We start from the raw sequence: 16,958 nt of genomic DNA, 5'->3' as shown, positions 1-16,958 counted from the left end.
ACTATTATATTCATCTTTTTCTTTTAGGTGCTAGTACTAGTGTAAGACATAGATAGTATGATTCTCTTTGTCTATGTTTGAAATGAGACAGTCCTTGTATATATCCGAGATATCCGCTGGTTTCAACATTTGAATCACTGGTTGATCACTGGTCCCCAAGTAGACGATAAAAAAAGAAGGTAAAAACAATGAAATTAAATCGCGGTAGACCCAGGGCCGGATCTAGGGTAGAGCGAGTGGAGCGGCCGCTCTAGGCGCCGGATGGCAAGGGGGCGCCAAAATGGCAAATGAGAAAAAAAGGGTAAAAAGCTTCAACGAAGGGCGCCAAAACACTATTTCGCTCTACCCTGATCAAGGACTCGAGCCGGCACTGGGTAGACCCGTTCGTATAATTAAATATCGCACCGCACCGCGACCTTGGAGCAGGTCTAGGAATAGGTAGTACTGGCGTGGGCTTCCACACCAAAGAGTAAAGTAAGTATAATAGGTATTCCACACTATTGCACCGAACCGTCAAAACGGTGCGATCCTACTTAGTACTAGTGTAAGGCAAAGATAGTATGATTCTCTCTGTCTATGTTTGAAATGAGACAGACCTTTGAAAAACTATAGTGAGTATTGTTGTTCCCAGCTTTTTCAGATTACTCATTTTTTGGGTTGTTTTCGAACGTTGTATGTTAGAAACTATACTGCGTTTATAATCTATGCTTTTCGAACGTCTCCCAAATTAAACGTCACTTCTGTCTGACACATGAAATGTCAAAACCGTCAAACAAAACCTCAAATCGGCAAAAACAATATTTTACAAAACCATCTCGATACATTACTTTATCTTCGATAATTTAGATATTTCTCACTGCAATTATGTCGGAATTGAAGGTGGATGCGGGTGCGTCTACTGACGAGGAGCCGTTGAAAGATGTGTTCGATCAGGCCATGAAGATGTTTGAAAAGATAGAAAGCACCAATGAGCCGACAAACAGTGATGCCATGCAGGTCAGCTGTTTTTTCATCATTTTTCTACTTATTTCACATAATATTAATTGCACAATGTACACTACAATTCGAAGTGGTTTAGTTAGTTCGCAGATATAACGTTCTAAATCTAAAACTTTTCCGTTATTGAGTCGCAATTTGATTGATATGTGAGAAAATATTTGTTTGTTTTCTTATTAGCAGGCTTCGGAGTATTTTTAGCACGGTAAGACTAAAGTGAACCGTAGAGTAGTTGTGAGATTAAAGTCATACTCATCCTCATTAATTTAATTCATAAAATAAATAATAACTATAAAAAATACTCCACCATCTTCATTGACTAATAACAAATAATATGCGGGTACTACAATAAACCCATAGAACAATCAATATCCATATAACATGTAGCTATAGGAATGAGTTCTTCATAATCTTCACGTGGTATGACATGTATGTTGTTCATTTCATCGGTTCAGTTGTAAAATGTGTAAATAATTGACACTTTTTCCATGTTCTCTGGAGTGAAACATGTTCTATGTTGTTTAAAAATCCACTTATAACTCGAAAAAGATCTTTCTACATCGACTGAAGTTAAAGTAGCATGTTATAGAAATTCCTCAAATTGTTGTGAGCTTGCCATCATTCGTATTTCATTAATATCCGGATTCCTTTCAAGAACTTTTTCTAATTTAGCTTTAATTGTGTCAGGGCCAAAACATGTTAAAAATTGTGTAATTGGAATACTTTATTGGAATACTAGTACACTGTCATTTTGTTATAGATTCAAGTGATTAAACAATAACTTGATAATTGTCTTTAATAAAACGAAGCTTGTTTGGCATGTTCATATCCAGCAATGCGGTTTGAGCGTTTGCTATTGCGATGGCTTCTTTTCTTGAAAACAAATAACAAAACTTTTTACTCTAGGTACTTAAATAAAATATTGGAGTGATGAGACTGCAATATAGGTAATATTGATTATATTTTTATAATGTAAAATTTTATTACATTATAAGTAATCAGAATATTTTAAAACAAACTTTAATTTTAATGTTAACATAGAGTAACTTATACTAGAGCGGTACTGTCATAGTAAATTTTGTAACCCCAGTAAATTCACTGCCATCTGTCGACACACTTTAAAACTAAAAATAAATATTTATAAAAATACGATAAAATGTATTTAAATATGGATAAATGATTTTTTTAATTTGCATTAATTATTTTTATGATTTTGACCCATGTTCTTTCACTGATATGCGTTAAAATTATAAATAACAAACGAAACCGTCAACGCCCTCTATACGAGTGTAGGCCAAAACTAGTGGCGCCCTCTGATCGAGAATCAAATTTTCGTGATTTTCAAGGCACGTTTTTCCTTAGACTGTATCCATCTATTACGGAGTTATATCTATCTTTGATGTTAACAACAACTCCATAGCTCACTTTAGTCTTACTGTGCTAAAAATACTCTGAAGCCTGCTTATTGGCAAGATATATCCTTTCAATTTTTGATGGTGTGATTCTGATTTCACAAAGCTTAAGAAATAAACATACGGTTGTCGTTTAATGTCTTACAATTCACCTTACAGATTAGCCTAAAAGCGGCCATAGCAAAGTTTGAGAAAGCTACCAACCTGGTGTCGCTGTCTGGGATGTTCAGCAGTAACGAGAGCCTGGAGGAGCTCCCTACAGAGACACTGCAGTACTTGCTGCTACCTGCGCTGCTTGGCACACTGAGTCTGAAGCTGTGCAGACAGCCTCGCAAAGAGGTTATCAACCTAGCTGAGATTTATTTTAGGTGAGTTTGTTAAATTCATTGTTTTGTTCACTATCCGCAACAGGCTTCGTCAACTTACTTACTCTAAAATTATGTACATTAAAAAAACCCTACAAACAAAACACCCCCTCTAACTCGCCGCCAGCAGGCAGTGTGCCCAACAGGCTGGCTGCATTTCCCCGTTGAATAGCGATGCTAATTCTCTGGGCAAAATACTGGCCAGCCCTTTGGTCGCCCGTGGCATCCACCAAACGCGACGCCAAACCCTTATATAAGCGCCGGGCGCTGGGTCCCCACGGCCCTAACGTTTCGACCCCAAAAGGCTCAAATATGTAGCCACTGCCGAGCGTGCTGTACTTGCGCCGTTTGTTATCCTCGGCTGTTGAGGCCGCATGCCCAGCCCCAGTGCTGGTGCCCGGTAAGTGGGACGTGGCAAAAGTGTCTACGCACGTAGCGTCCCAAACCAGAGGCCGCCCCATACTCCAGGGCACCAGCGTCATGCCGTCGGGCCTCTTGCCGTCATCCCTCGCCAAACCAACAGGCTCCAGTATAGCCGGCACCTTTACGCTGACAAGAGCCCTTCGGATGACGGATTGTTTTGTTAGGTAATAGTATCAACATCAAAGGTTTGATAGGATTCCTCGAGGAGCTGGGCTGGCAAGACTAGGAGTAAATAGGCGCCAGTCGTCAAGTTGCGGAAAATCGCCCGAACCACAACAACAACGATAGGTAATAGTAATTACTGGCAATGTAACCCATTTCTCACAAACAATAAAGATTATGATTATAGGTTATATTACAATTTAAGGAATATGCTTGTTACAATCAATTTGTTTTTGGCCTGACCAAAAACAGGGGCGTAGCTAGAGGATATGGCGCCCGGGGCAGTCATCATATTTGCGCCCCCTGACGACTGACAAAAGTTTCCCTGCTGCTGCCTTTTGCCCATTTTGCCCCCCCCCCCCCCCCCCCCTAGTTACGCCACTGCCCAAGTAAATTTTTTTTTTTTTTTTTTTTATACCACGTCGGTGGCAATCAAGCATACGGCCCGCCTGATGGTAAGCAGTTACCGTAGCCTATGAACGCCTGCAACACCAGAGATATTACACGCGCGTTGCCGACCCTTTAAAAACCTGTACACTCCTAATTCCTGTAAATTCAATTGCTTTATTTATGAAAACACGCAGAGAAAACATTTCTATTAACTAGGCAGATTTTTTTCATTTGAAAATAAAACTTAATCTCCCTTTCAAATAAAGAAAATTTTTAGTATTTTTTTTAAATATTTGTTTTATGTTAAACCTTACATGAGCTTGATAAAGTACAGTAGAATTGTTATTTTCAAGCCGTTTTAATGTATTATTTCAGAGATTTTCTCCAGCGGTGCAAGGATTATGGTGTGACGGACATAGAGGTGCCGCAGCCAACAGACAACCAGAGCCAGAAGGTTGAGAGAGTGGTCACCGAACAAGTCAAAATTGCTAATATGGTACAGTCAACCAATTTCATTTCCACATAATATAGTCGGGATCCCTTTGACATAATTATTGAAAGTCATAATGTAATAATGGTCAGATATCCTATAAATAGTTAGGTTAGGTTTGTTTTACGGCAATCCTGAAAAGTTACGCGTTTCTGAGAAAAACCAAATTATGACTAACGAAAATGCGGACAAACAATATATTATGACTTAAAACTTTATGGGAAACAATAGAGACCCAATATAGTCACATGGACAAATCCGTAACTCTGTGACAGTCACTGTGACAAGTTACAAAGCAAAGAAAATTGCTATTTTTCTTCAACAATACAAGAGATTTCATAAATCAATATCAACACTGCTAATTCAAAATCAGGTAAGACTGTAGAGGGCAGCACATAAGCCATTGTTTATAGGTGCGGAGTGTAAAGTGCGTCTAATTTTGGTCACAAGATGGTAGATCTGTTTATTTTGTCTAAGTTTAAATTTTCGGTTTAGATCACAAGTTGACTGACCCTTCAATGCTTCCCAAAGGTTTTAAAGAAAACAAATATTTTTACTCTTATCCCTATGCCACCACTCTCTCGCCTCCTTCATTTTGCGCCATTCGTCACGGTTCTGTGCGTCTTGGAGCCACTGCTTTCCCGCAGTCCTCTTGATGTCGACGTCCCAACGCATCTGGGGTCTACTTTGAGGACGCTCTTCTCCCCATGGTCGCCACTCGAGTAGTCGTTTACTCCACGAATCGGTCTTTCGTGAGTTTCGTGCTATATGACCAGCCCATTCCCACTTCAAACTGGCTACGCGTTTTATAACATCATTGACCTTGCTCTGTTGTCTCAGCCATTCATTTTGTTTTACGGTCTCTCAATGTGATCCCCACCAGAAACCTGGTGGGGATCGCATGCCACCACTGCATCGTCCTAATTATCTTTTTCCCATTTCAGGTACACAGCCGCGAAGCAAAAATAAAGCGCTACAAAGAGATGAAAGAACTGAAAGAGAAATTAGCTACCCTTTCCAAAGCCATGTCTTCAGAGCTGGTGGACGATGAGACCAAGCGGGAGTACTTCACCACCATGCTGCAGAGTTATGTCAGTCAGGCGATGGATGAACTGGGGAGTATTGAGCAGGAGAAACCGCTGCTGGAGTATATGGAGAAACATGCTGGAGGTAAGACTGACTAACCAGTATAGGTATTGACACCACAGTCAAGGTCACACACACAATATGTTATGTATGGTCAGCGGGATTTTGAATTTAGTGAAAACGTTAAATATCGTGCACTCAAATAGGCAAGTCCACACAGAGTCCCAGACCGAGTTGCCTTGCGAGCAAACGGCTAGTGTAGAAGTGTCTCATGCGACTTGCGAGGCAAACGCGCTCGCTGCCTCGGCCGAACGAATTATTCCTTTTTTATGCGCCTAAAATTCGTCTCGACTCGACTCCATTTGCTGACATTACTCAGTATTCTCTGTAGAGCCGATTTCCTTTTTGTGGTCGAAATTTATAGATTTTGACGCACCCAAAATATACAACTAGTTCGTATTCGTTTTTTGTCTCGGATTACTTTGAAGAGAACCACGGCAGTGAATATGTGCGGGGCCATTTTGAACAGCTGTTCAAGTCAGCTGTCTGAGGGACGCCATCTTGCGGAGCAAATTGGCTCGGGCTTTCCTCGCGAGGCAAATGTGTTCACCGACGTGTTTTGACCGTTTGCTTCGTGCGGCAATTTCCAGCCGCCTATTCCCTTTTTTGCAATTATTACATTATTTGTGTGTGTGTATTATGTATGTGTAATCGCTCAATAGCTCGAATACGAACAAAAAAAAAGGTTTTTCGACAAAAGTATTATTTTTTTTATACCATTTTTTATTATTTGTTGCAGAGCCTAAACCGAAGCAACCCCGGGCGCCTCCTCTCCGGCCAGTCATCATCGCTAAGGACGCCATACAGAAGGCGGTGTTCGGCGCCGGATATCCGTCGCTGCCCACCATGACAGTTGAGGAGTTCTATGATAAACGAGTCCGGGATGGAATGTGAGTAAAAAATATAAGTGGCATGCGGGTTGCAGGCTTTGCCAACTTGTGGTTTAAATCTAAAACTTGGCACTTCTCACAAAAAAGGCGATGCTGCCTTCTACAATTATACTTTTGATATCAGATAATTAGCGACACCTCGCCGGCTTAGTTACTTCTGTTGCTGGCCGACTGACTGTTTCATCATCATTATGCGATCGGTCGAACAAATTGGCACAATCGAACTATCATTGCAATAGGCTGTTATTTTATTTAAATAATTTAACTGCTTATACAGTGTAACAGTCCGATTACATTGATAGAAGACAGTGGACCCCATATGATGTCAAAAGTAGCCCACAAAGAGCTGTCGCATGCAATATTTGTGATCGCTTTATTAACTCTGTATTTATTCATGTTGCAGTTTCCCTTCGGCTGCCAACATCCCGCACCAGACCATACAAGGCACAGAAACGGAAGACGACGACGCCGAGCGGGCAAATAAGGTATGTTCTTTTTTTTGTTATTTTTTTTCTATTATTTAAATTAGTTACACAGCATTACAATATTACTACTAAGGCACTGCGAACTACAAAGCAAATAAAAATATAAAAATACGAGATAACACAAATAATAACAAAATACAATTTTAATTATAAAGGAAAGAGGCGGGTCAACACAGAGCGAGCCGCCTCTCGAAGAACTTGCAGCTCGGTCAGTGTAAACACGCCTCGCCCGAGGCATGTCTACACTGCTCACTGACCGAGGTGCTTCACGCGGCAACTCGCGAGGCGGCTCTGTAGACCCGACAAATGATTAGATTAGATTAGATTAATTTATTTCTTATTGGTTTTTTTTTTATGTGATAGTCAGCAAACGAGCAGACGAGCCGCCTGATGGGAAACAGTCATCGTATTTAAATTACATGGTATTTCTTCTTCTTCGTCGTTCCCTCATGACTGAGGATCGTGACCAAGAACATGGTATTTAATAATGTCACAATGTTTCTAAATAACATGAACTCACAAAAAGATCGTCAAATTGTAAATAATTCAGTAAAAAAATAAAAATTATTAAACAAATCATAACAAATAAAATAAAAATTAAAAGTCAAATAAAGTGAGATAAAATGTCAGAGAATAATGATAATAATACTAAATACAATGTCAAAAAAAAAATCTCTTCCGGAGTATAAAATTTATACTATAAATAAGCGGTCAAAATCAAAGTGTATATATTGCTAGGGCACCCTAGTTAATATAATGTCAAAATTAATAATAGTATTGCAGTCAAAAATAAAATTCCAATTAACAGCTAAAACAATAAAAAATAAACAACGCCTTCTCTCTCGCAGTGTACTGAAGAGGTGCCATAGGGTTGGCCGGTCGAACAATTTTACACAAGGCACCGGCATAGGTTTTATCTGTCAATCCTACGAACCGTGTCAAATTTGTTTTTTTAAGGTTCCGTACCCAAAGGGTAAAAACGGGACCCTATTACTAAGACTCCACTGTCCGTATGTCTATCACCAGGCTGTATCTCATGAACCGTGATAGCTAGACAGTTGAAATTTTCACAGATGATGTATTTCTGTTGCCGCTATAACAACAAATACTTAAAACAATAAAATAAATATTTAAGTGGGGCTCCCATGCAACAAACGTGCTTTTTTGCCATTTTTTGCGTAATGCGCGTGCGCGAGTCCGACTCGCACTTGACCGGTTTTTTGTATACTAATAACTTTGAATATCACTTATCAAGAAGCAAATAAGTGCGACAATGAAATTCAGTTCAAGCTTTTTAAAGCTACAAATTTATTCTTGTAAGTCAGTTTATTACATATGTTTGAATTATTTTCGTTTTAGTTTAACCTCTTAAAGTCCAACGTGCATTATAATGTACACTCTGTTTCAATCTAATTTGAACCTTGCACTAACTGAATTAAGTAGCATTTCTATTGTTTCATTGTTTTCTAAAAATAGGGAAACTTTGTATGGTGGGCCTTACGAGGTTAAGAATCCCCGGCAAATTCGGTTTCTCCATACAAACGTAGTTACGCTCTCACTTTAAAACGACTAGCTATATTGCTCTGAAACTTTGTACTCACAATAGGATAAGGTATATCTAGGTCTGAAATTAGTTTATATAGCTTCAGATACCATAGCTAAAAAAATACAGTGCATTTAAGTTTTTCATACAAAACTTGTTTTTGCTCTATTTTGTTTTATATACTAGAGCTATATAAACTAATTACAGACCCAGATATACCTAATGTCATTGTATGTGCAAAGTTTCATTACAATCAAGCATGTAGTTTTAAAATGAGAACGAAACTTTTATGGGAAGGTGAAATTCGGCCGAGCTTGCCGGGGACTTAGCATTATTCGTTCGATTATTGTAATAACACCTGTAAACCAACCCTTATTACAGCAAAATAAATAAATTGATTGATTGATTGATTGATTTTTTTTATACTACGTCGGTGGCAAACAAGCATACGGCCCGCCTGATGTTAAGCAGTCTCCGTAGCCTATGTACGCCTGCAACTCCAGAGGAGTTACATGTGCATGCATGATTGATTGATTGATTTCGGGATTTCGTAGTTGAGCGTGTTTATGGCTCAATAATGCTTGTAGTTTAGAATATTACCTTTGTTTCAGGACCAGTTAGAGGAAGATGACGATCCTGAAGAGTTGGCACGCAAGAGGAACATGGACGAGTACAAGGACGATCACCGCCGCGGGTGGGGCAACCGCTACAACCGCAGCTAGGGACCCTATCCTGCCCTACCCTACCCTATGTCACAGAATATATAATAGTAATAGGTACAGTAGATTCACTCCCTAATAAAACGCGACTACTACGAGGCGGCGCAAGCGCGTGCAGGCGTCCGTTCCATAGCGGTGTGCGGCTATTACTATGGCAAAACCTTAAAATTGAGGCCGTAGGTACTTGTAGCGACGCGACGAAATCGCGGAGTGAGACACGCCTGCCTATGTACAGAAACTGATCTATACACGGTGGCTAAAAAATAAGTGCATTCCCGCTGCCAGGGAGGTTTTGGGATTATACTGAGCAACTTTTACTATGGGACCAACCCCGAGATCGCGAAAAAAATTTTGGCTGGTCCATTTTCTATGGGAGGGTAGATTTTTTTTCGCGATTTCGTGGTTGGTCCCATAGTAAAAGTTGCTCAATATTACCCCAAAACCTCCCTGGCAACGGGAATGCACTTATTTTTTTGCCACCGTGTATAAAACCCGAATAGTACTATTACTTTTTTTAGGTTTCCGTACCCAAGGGGTAGGAACGGGACCCTATTACTAAGACTCCGCTGTCAGTCTGTCTGTCTGTCCGTCCGTCTGTCACCAGGCTGTATCTCATGGACCGTGATAGCTAGACAGTTCAATTTTTCACAGATGATGTATTTCTATTGCCGCTATAACAACAAATACTAAAAACAGAATAAAATATATGTTTAATTGGGGCTCCCATACAACAAACGTGATTTTTTTACCGTTTTTTGCGTACGGAACCCTTCATGCGCGAGTCTGGCTCGCATTTGGTCGGTTTTTTTAATGTTATGAACTGGATGCTAGTATTTTAAGCCAAATCCCATTGAACAAAACTTGAAACGCGGGGAAACCTGCGCTGGCGCAATCTAAAAACCGGCCAAGTGCGAATGAGACTCGCGCACGAAGGGTTCCGTACCATTACGTAAAAATTCATGTTTGCTGTATGGGAGCCCCACTTAAATATTTATTTTATTCTGTTTTTAGTATTTGTTGTTATAGCGGCAACAGAAATACATCATCTGTGAAAATTTCAACTGTCTAGCTATCACGGTTCATGAGATACAGCCTGGTGACAGACGGACAGACAGACAGCGGAGCGGAGTCTTAGTAATAGGATCCCGTTTTTACCCTTTGGGTACGGAACCCTAAAAATCTTGACAGGTTCCAACTCCATTGTAAGTATTGTAACAAAACGTAATGATTATATCCAGTATTGTAATTTTACTAACAATTGTTACAGCGCTGATCAAAATAAAGATATTAAATTATATATTGAAATATTTTATTTTACGTATTTACTAAAGTACATTTTGTATACTTATATTAGGGTTCCGTACCCAAAGGGTAAAAACGGGAACTTAATACAAGACTCCACTGTCCGTCCGTCTGTCTGTCACCGCTGTATCTCATGAACCGTGATAGCTAGACAGCTGAAAATTTGGCAGATGATGTATTTCTGTTGCCCCTATAACAAATGTGTCGTTTTCAAGCAAAAGGTACCAGATCGTCGCTTGCCGTAAAGACACTCTGGCAGGTTTTTCGTATAGAGCAGGGGTCGGCAACCTTTTAGCAGCCAAGGGCCACATAGTAGTTAACGAAGTTGACGCGGGCTGCACTTTGTTAATATTTATGACTTTATGAGGTCTAAAGAGATGAAAATGAAAAATGAAAATGAAAAATCGTTTATTGGTCACAATCATTGTGTTACAATTTGAGAAAGCCTCCTAGTAAGTATTGCAATACTTGTGACAGGAGACCCCGCTCTTCCAGCAGCAAGTTAAGGGTACAACCAATACAATAATAGTTAATTATGTAGGTACAGAAAGTAACAAATTGAATTATAATTAAACTAAACTAAAGGTATAGTTAAGATAACAGTTCAATGCAATGCCATAATCTGAGAGTAGTCTGAGAGTAGATGAGGATGAGTTTTGTCTAAATTACATACAAAATAGCCAGTGAGGCTTGCGGGCCGCCTGTTGCCGACCCCTGGTATAGAGATACAAGAAATTTTCGTACTCGTGGTAAGCGACAATGTGGTACCTACCTTTTACCTTTTGATTGAAAACGTCACAAATACTAAAATGTACGGAACCCTCGGTGGGCGAGTAGGACTCGCACTTGTTATTATAATTTAACCTAATCACATGTGTGGTGGTCGAAAATCTTGGGTTCAATCCTCGGTTGTACTGTACCCTGTGTAAATTTGCAAATAATGAAAATAAACCGTTTTACCTTCATTACTTCGTAATCTCGCTCTTTACAAAGGACAACCATGACCTTATCACAGGGCGGACGTGCTGCATACATCAAAAATCACTTGCGTTTCTATGTGTGAACGGCACGTACGCGTCATGCGTCATAGTGTGAGTAAGTTGCTTAAAAATAGTACTGAGAGTACGCCAGAAGTCCGCCAGATTACAGTCGCGGGGCGAGGTCACTCGAGTCGGGGCGGGGCGGTGCGTGGCCGTTCTGTATGATAATACTATTACTTATTCTGTGACCTTATTAACAGTACACTTAAATATTTTATTTATATAAATTTTTAGTTAATTTAAATGTTAATAATTAATATTTCAGGAAAAACAACCTTCGTAAAAATGTTAGGTTATATGTCATATTTGTTTACATTATTTTTATTAGAAAGTTCTATTGACGACCACTTTATGGGATTTTGAATTTCCAAAACGTCCCGCTTGGCGCGCTGTTCAAAATCCCATACAAAAATAGACAACGCAAACGCGAATGCTCGTCACGCTATAGAAATTATAGAATGAAATTTACACAAGGAGTCCTGTATATAGAGCAAAAAAATTGTTCTCGAATAAAATGCAAAGAGATGACTTAAGAATTCGGTCAGGACATACACAGATTAGAGATTAATAATAATAATCTCATGGTTGAATCTTGAAAGTAATTTTCTGACACTCTTTGATAGAGAAAGATAGTCTTATTGCGATTCCTATAAGAGGAAAGAGAAAATAGTGCCATGCTTTGTCTTTATCACCAGGTGGCATCATAGGTAGGAGGCGATGGCGAAATACCGAAATTTATAAGAGTGAAAGAGAAAAAATCCTATGCTGCCCAAATTTTATATGAATATTCTTTCTCTTACCCCTGGTCGCTCGGTAGCTCGGGGTTAACCGGTTAAACCTGGAGTTACCATGGTTACCAGTACAATTTGACACTAGATTAATGCGTTAACCCCCGGTTAGTGGGATGGTGCAAGTGGCGCTAAAGGGTTAAAAACGAAATCGAAGTATTTTCATTTTTCATAGTATGGAGTTAAGAAACTAGCGAATACTACAATACCTCCTACGTTTCGAAGACGACATTGCCCCCGTAGCCTCGGGTCTCTAAAGTTGACATAAACATCTCGCTGCACGAGTTTTTATTAGTGCCTTTTTCTTAAATAAATAATGAGTCTAGCCCGGTTTTGAAATCTCACAACTAACCGATAGACCACCAAACCTACCTCTATTCCCTTTTCCCTATTTATGTCTCAGTTCCTGATTATATTCCTTTCCCTCCTAGAACCCATCCCATCGTGCGTCATCCGTGATGGTAATGGCTCCATCCCCGTCGCCAGCTCCCTCGCGAGACTCGCGAGGCACCTCGTGCACTGCCGACTGCCTCGGCACGTGCGTGGTATCTGACTAAAGCAGTCTTCATCAGTGTGCGAGCGAGACTTTGCCATATATCGTCGCTATACTTACTCAACCTCATATCTGCAACAATCATTTGATGGAAATGTCGCTTTTCTTTCATTCGGAATACGGGTGTTTTTGTCATCAAATGAGTGTTGCAGATACGAGGTTGAGTAAGTATAGCGGCGATATTAGTAGCAGGGACCGGCCCGCTATCCCTTATCGGGGTTTTATAAGGGTATTGCATAAGGCTTAACTCACCATACCCTTTGCCAGACGAAACCCTGTTTTGCTTTTAAAAACCCTTATATATATAAAGCTACCACATTTGAGTAATCGGTAGCCCAAATACCCTTACAAAACCCTTATCATCCGCTCACCAAAACCTTGCATATTGCTTATAAGGGTTAGCCTTATAAAGGGCTTCACTTTTAGCATATAAGCGTGCTAATTTAAGTCGTCTACCTTGTTCATAAAGCACACATTACTTCGAATCCGAGCGATCGTCGGCGGCGACGGCGGCGTTCTTTGACTAGGCACGTATTTTCTTTCCTTTTCATACACTACCGTAGATATATACTAATCCTGTCTCTTTCACGCAAAGGGAAACCTTTATAAAAAGCGCTTAAAGATAAGGGTAACCCTTATTAAGGGCTAGCCTTATTTTTGGTTAGCTTTTCGGTAAGGGTTAGTCAAAGGTAGGGGTATGAATGGGCTTGCAGTTCAAAAGGGAAAGTCTTTCAATGTGTTAGCCGTGTTTAAGTGTCGCCCATTGAAAGGGTTTTATCGCGGAAAGGGTTGTCCGGTCCCTGATTAGTAGCCTCGCTTAGATACTGAATTGGTGTGAGGATCCACATTAGTGTGATAATCCCGTAATATTGTCGACATCGGCCTCGCGAGGCACATCGGACACTATGCTGCCGCGTAGAACCATGCTGCCTCAGATATTATATTTATGCTTCTCGAGGTATGTCTCACTTCATATCTTAGGTTTGTGTTTATGTAGAGTAGGTAAGGCAGATAGATTTTCTTTTCATTATGTTTAGTTTTATTTACAGATTTGTTCAGAGTAAAGGGCAGAAAAAAATATTGTTTTTTTTACGATTTTCGTGTTTTATCCCTCAAATTATAGTATGAATATTCTCAAATAATTTTTACGCCTAAGACTCTAATCTGTTAAACAGAAGCCATTGTTTCTTTTGTGCTAGCGGTCGGCCATTGGCACACGCTCAGACACAAAGGCCGACCGCTCGCAAAAGAAACAATGGCTTTTGTTTAACAGATTATAGGGTCTTAGGCGTAAAAATTATTTGAGAAGATTCATACTATACCCATAAAATTTAAAATTTTGGCGGTTGGCTGGATGGCGCCAGCATAAGTTTTATCTGTCATTACTACGAAGTGTCAATGTCAAATACTAGTTTTTTTTGGAATTTTATGGTCTGGATGCTAGGCATCTCATAGAAGAAAACTAGAGACAGGTAAAACCTATGCTGGCGCCATCTATCTAAACCTTTGATGGTTGCTAACCGCATTTTGGCATACCTTTTAAAGAACATACGACTGCGCAAAAACACAAAAAGTTCGAAGTCTCGAATATACCTGTTATATTATATGGGCTCTATCTTATCTACAAGTACGGTTCGTACCTTATTGTCACCGTTACAAGATACGAAATGTTACTGAAATTAAATGCTTTGGCTGTATATACGAAAGATTAACTCCCAACAAAGTCGAGCCACAAGTTATGTGGCAAGCAAAAGTCACCAGAGTGGGCTGAGCGGGTTTAAAGAAGTCTACATTTTTTGCGTCCATTCTCAGGTGCAATAAAAGCTATGGCTCTCACTGTCACCTATACAGCCTCGCCATAGACGATACACACCATATAGACAGCACTTCCGCGACGCGTACGGCAAGTGGCGCGTGCGCCGGAAGTCATGGTACCATTACCATTGAGTAAGGAGAACGTGGAGAAGGTAATGGCAAGCTTTTTTTAGGGTTCCGTACCCAAAGGGTAAAAACGGGACCCTATTACTAAGACTTCGCTGTCTGTCTGTCTGTCCGTCTGTCAGCAGGCTGTATCTCATGCACCGTGATAGCTAGACAGTTGAAATTTTGACAGAAGATGTATTTCTGTTGCCGCTACAACAACAAATACTAAAAACAGAATAAAATAAATATTTAAGTGGGTCTCCCATACAACAATTTGTTTCTGGTTTAAGATTTCAACTGTCTAGCTATCACGGTTCATTAGATATAGCCTAGTGACAGACAGACGGATAGCGGAGTCGGAGCGGTGAGTAAGGTTGCCAGAGCTCGAGGGAGAGGAGTGTTAGGGTCGGCAACGCGCATGTAACTCCTCTGGAGTTGCAGGCGTACATAGGCTATGGAGACTGCTTAACATCAGGCGGGCCGTATGCTTGCTTGCCACCGACGTAGTATTAAAAAAAGGGTCCCGTTTTTACCCTTTGGGTACGGAATCCAAAAAAAGGTTGACTTCCGCGAGGCCCCTGCGAGGGCCTACTTCGCCCACGCCTAGGCCACTGGTTGCCACAAAAGAAAATGCCTCATCCATTTCTCCTTGCTCTCGTCCGCGCGACAGGTAAGCTGCTAATCGACTCTCATTACCATCAAGTACTCTACCATCGACACAATTACCTGACAATTCGTGTATCTTAAGTCAACGACATAAGGTATATATTGATATAGTCAGTTCAATGTTAGTGCCGGCCACCATGAATATGAAACGCACTTTTCCTTCCTTAATGTGTTTAGTTTTTAGCTCAGATTGTGGTCGCTTTCGTTTTGAGAACTTGAGACTATCGATCAATAACGTAAACTAAGGCAGAACAATACGGAGTTGATTTTTGAACTTTTATGATGTGATTGGCAACCAAATACATGATGAAAGCGTTCAGAAATCGGTGATAAATAATTCCCCGCGGATCGGGTCTACCGAAATTATTTTGTTACCTTTATTTACCGACGTATCGATACAGGTTTCACTGGTCGTGGTCGCGGCTAACTGACGTCCCAGCAAAATGTCAAAACGACGACGAAAATTGCATGAAAAAGTTTGGGGCAGACATCACATTTTTAAACCACCCACTACACATAAATGTTAATTATTCACGATTTTTACTCATTATTATTTACAACGACGAGACTTAATCGCGTAAAATAATATTAAACCCACCTCCGACGTTTCGAGGACGGCGTTGTCCCCGTGGTCTCGGAGAAGACTGGCTAAAGTTGACATCAACATCTTCTAGGCGCGCGAGTTTTTCGAACTACCCGCACTTGGTCTTATTTATTAACTTGAACGTTTTGCGCACTAGGGATGTTACCGGGGAACACGGGGACAACGCCGTCCTCGAAACGTCGGAGGTGGGTTTAATACTTATTTTACGCGATTAAGTCCCGTCGTTGTAAATAATAATGTTAATTATTGTCAATAATCCGACACGCAACACTCACAACATCCACGCACACATCCGAAGATATATGCCTTGGCTTTAACTTCTGAATTTTAAATGTTATAAAAGTAACGGTATTCTTCAATATTTCGGTCACATTGCTCTCAGAAGCTGACACTAGAGCGCCTTATGGTCTCGTGGCCAGAGTCCTAATAAACGTTGGACAGACCAGCTAGGTGGCGTCAAGCCTGGAGATGTCGTTTAGCACGGCTCTCCACGAGGCAGAGGACAGCCGATGGAGAGAAGCCATCTCAAAACTTCTTCGAAGAAGTCACGAATCTCAGCTTATTGCACACTAAGAATATACAGTGACAAAAGGCGGACTTAATGCTACACGGCATTCTCTACCAGTCAACCTTTAGGCCAAACAGAGAAGCATAGTTGGTGCAGGGTATGTAAAGAACACTAAAACTAAATGCTTTAATAGACACAAATATAAATGACATGTAATATGTAGATACAATAGATATATAAATAAATATGTATATGTACCTGCTACTACTAAATTTACTATGCAGACACTTAATCTTGAGACTTTTCAAAAAGATACTTGCGCAGCTTGCGCTTGAACGTCAACTTAGTCTCGGCTTGTCGTATGCTGAGAGGCAAATCATTCCAGAGACGGGTGGCTTGCACGGTGAATGAATTGGTCGTAGCACCAAGGATATATTGGTAGTAGACCGTGATTACCTTTTGTATTTGAATCACGGCCTATATCCCGGTCAATATAAGTCTAGTGAAACTAACCGTGAATCATTCAAAACTAATTGTACCAAGGTAATATGAA

The 16,958-nt window shown here is 40.3% G+C and overlaps 1 protein-coding gene across 1 annotated transcript; it reads left to right on the top strand.

Moving 5' to 3' along the window:
* The first annotated feature begins 744 nt into the window (after nt 1–744).
* On the top strand, nt 745–10,318 carry LOC134756145 (immunoglobulin-binding protein 1b). The gene is made up of 7 exons (XM_063692974.1): nt 745–996; nt 2,568–2,776; nt 4,124–4,244; nt 5,183–5,408; nt 6,124–6,274; nt 6,678–6,759; nt 8,914–10,318. Exons 1-7 carry the CDS (start codon nt 865–867, stop codon nt 9,022–9,024), a joined length of 1,032 nt encoding a protein of 343 aa, XP_063549044.1. The 5' UTR covers nt 745–864; the 3' UTR covers nt 9,025–10,318.
* The last annotated feature ends 6,640 nt before the right edge of the window (nt 10,319–16,958 follow it).

Source organism: Cydia strobilella, chromosome 3 (genome assembly GCF_947568885.1).
Source record: "Cydia strobilella chromosome 3, ilCydStro3.1, whole genome shotgun sequence".
Taxonomy (NCBI): domain Eukaryota; kingdom Metazoa; phylum Arthropoda; class Insecta; order Lepidoptera; family Tortricidae; genus Cydia; species Cydia strobilella.
Note: the sequence above shows the minus strand (reverse complement) of the source record. Positions and strands in the feature narration are given on the sequence as shown.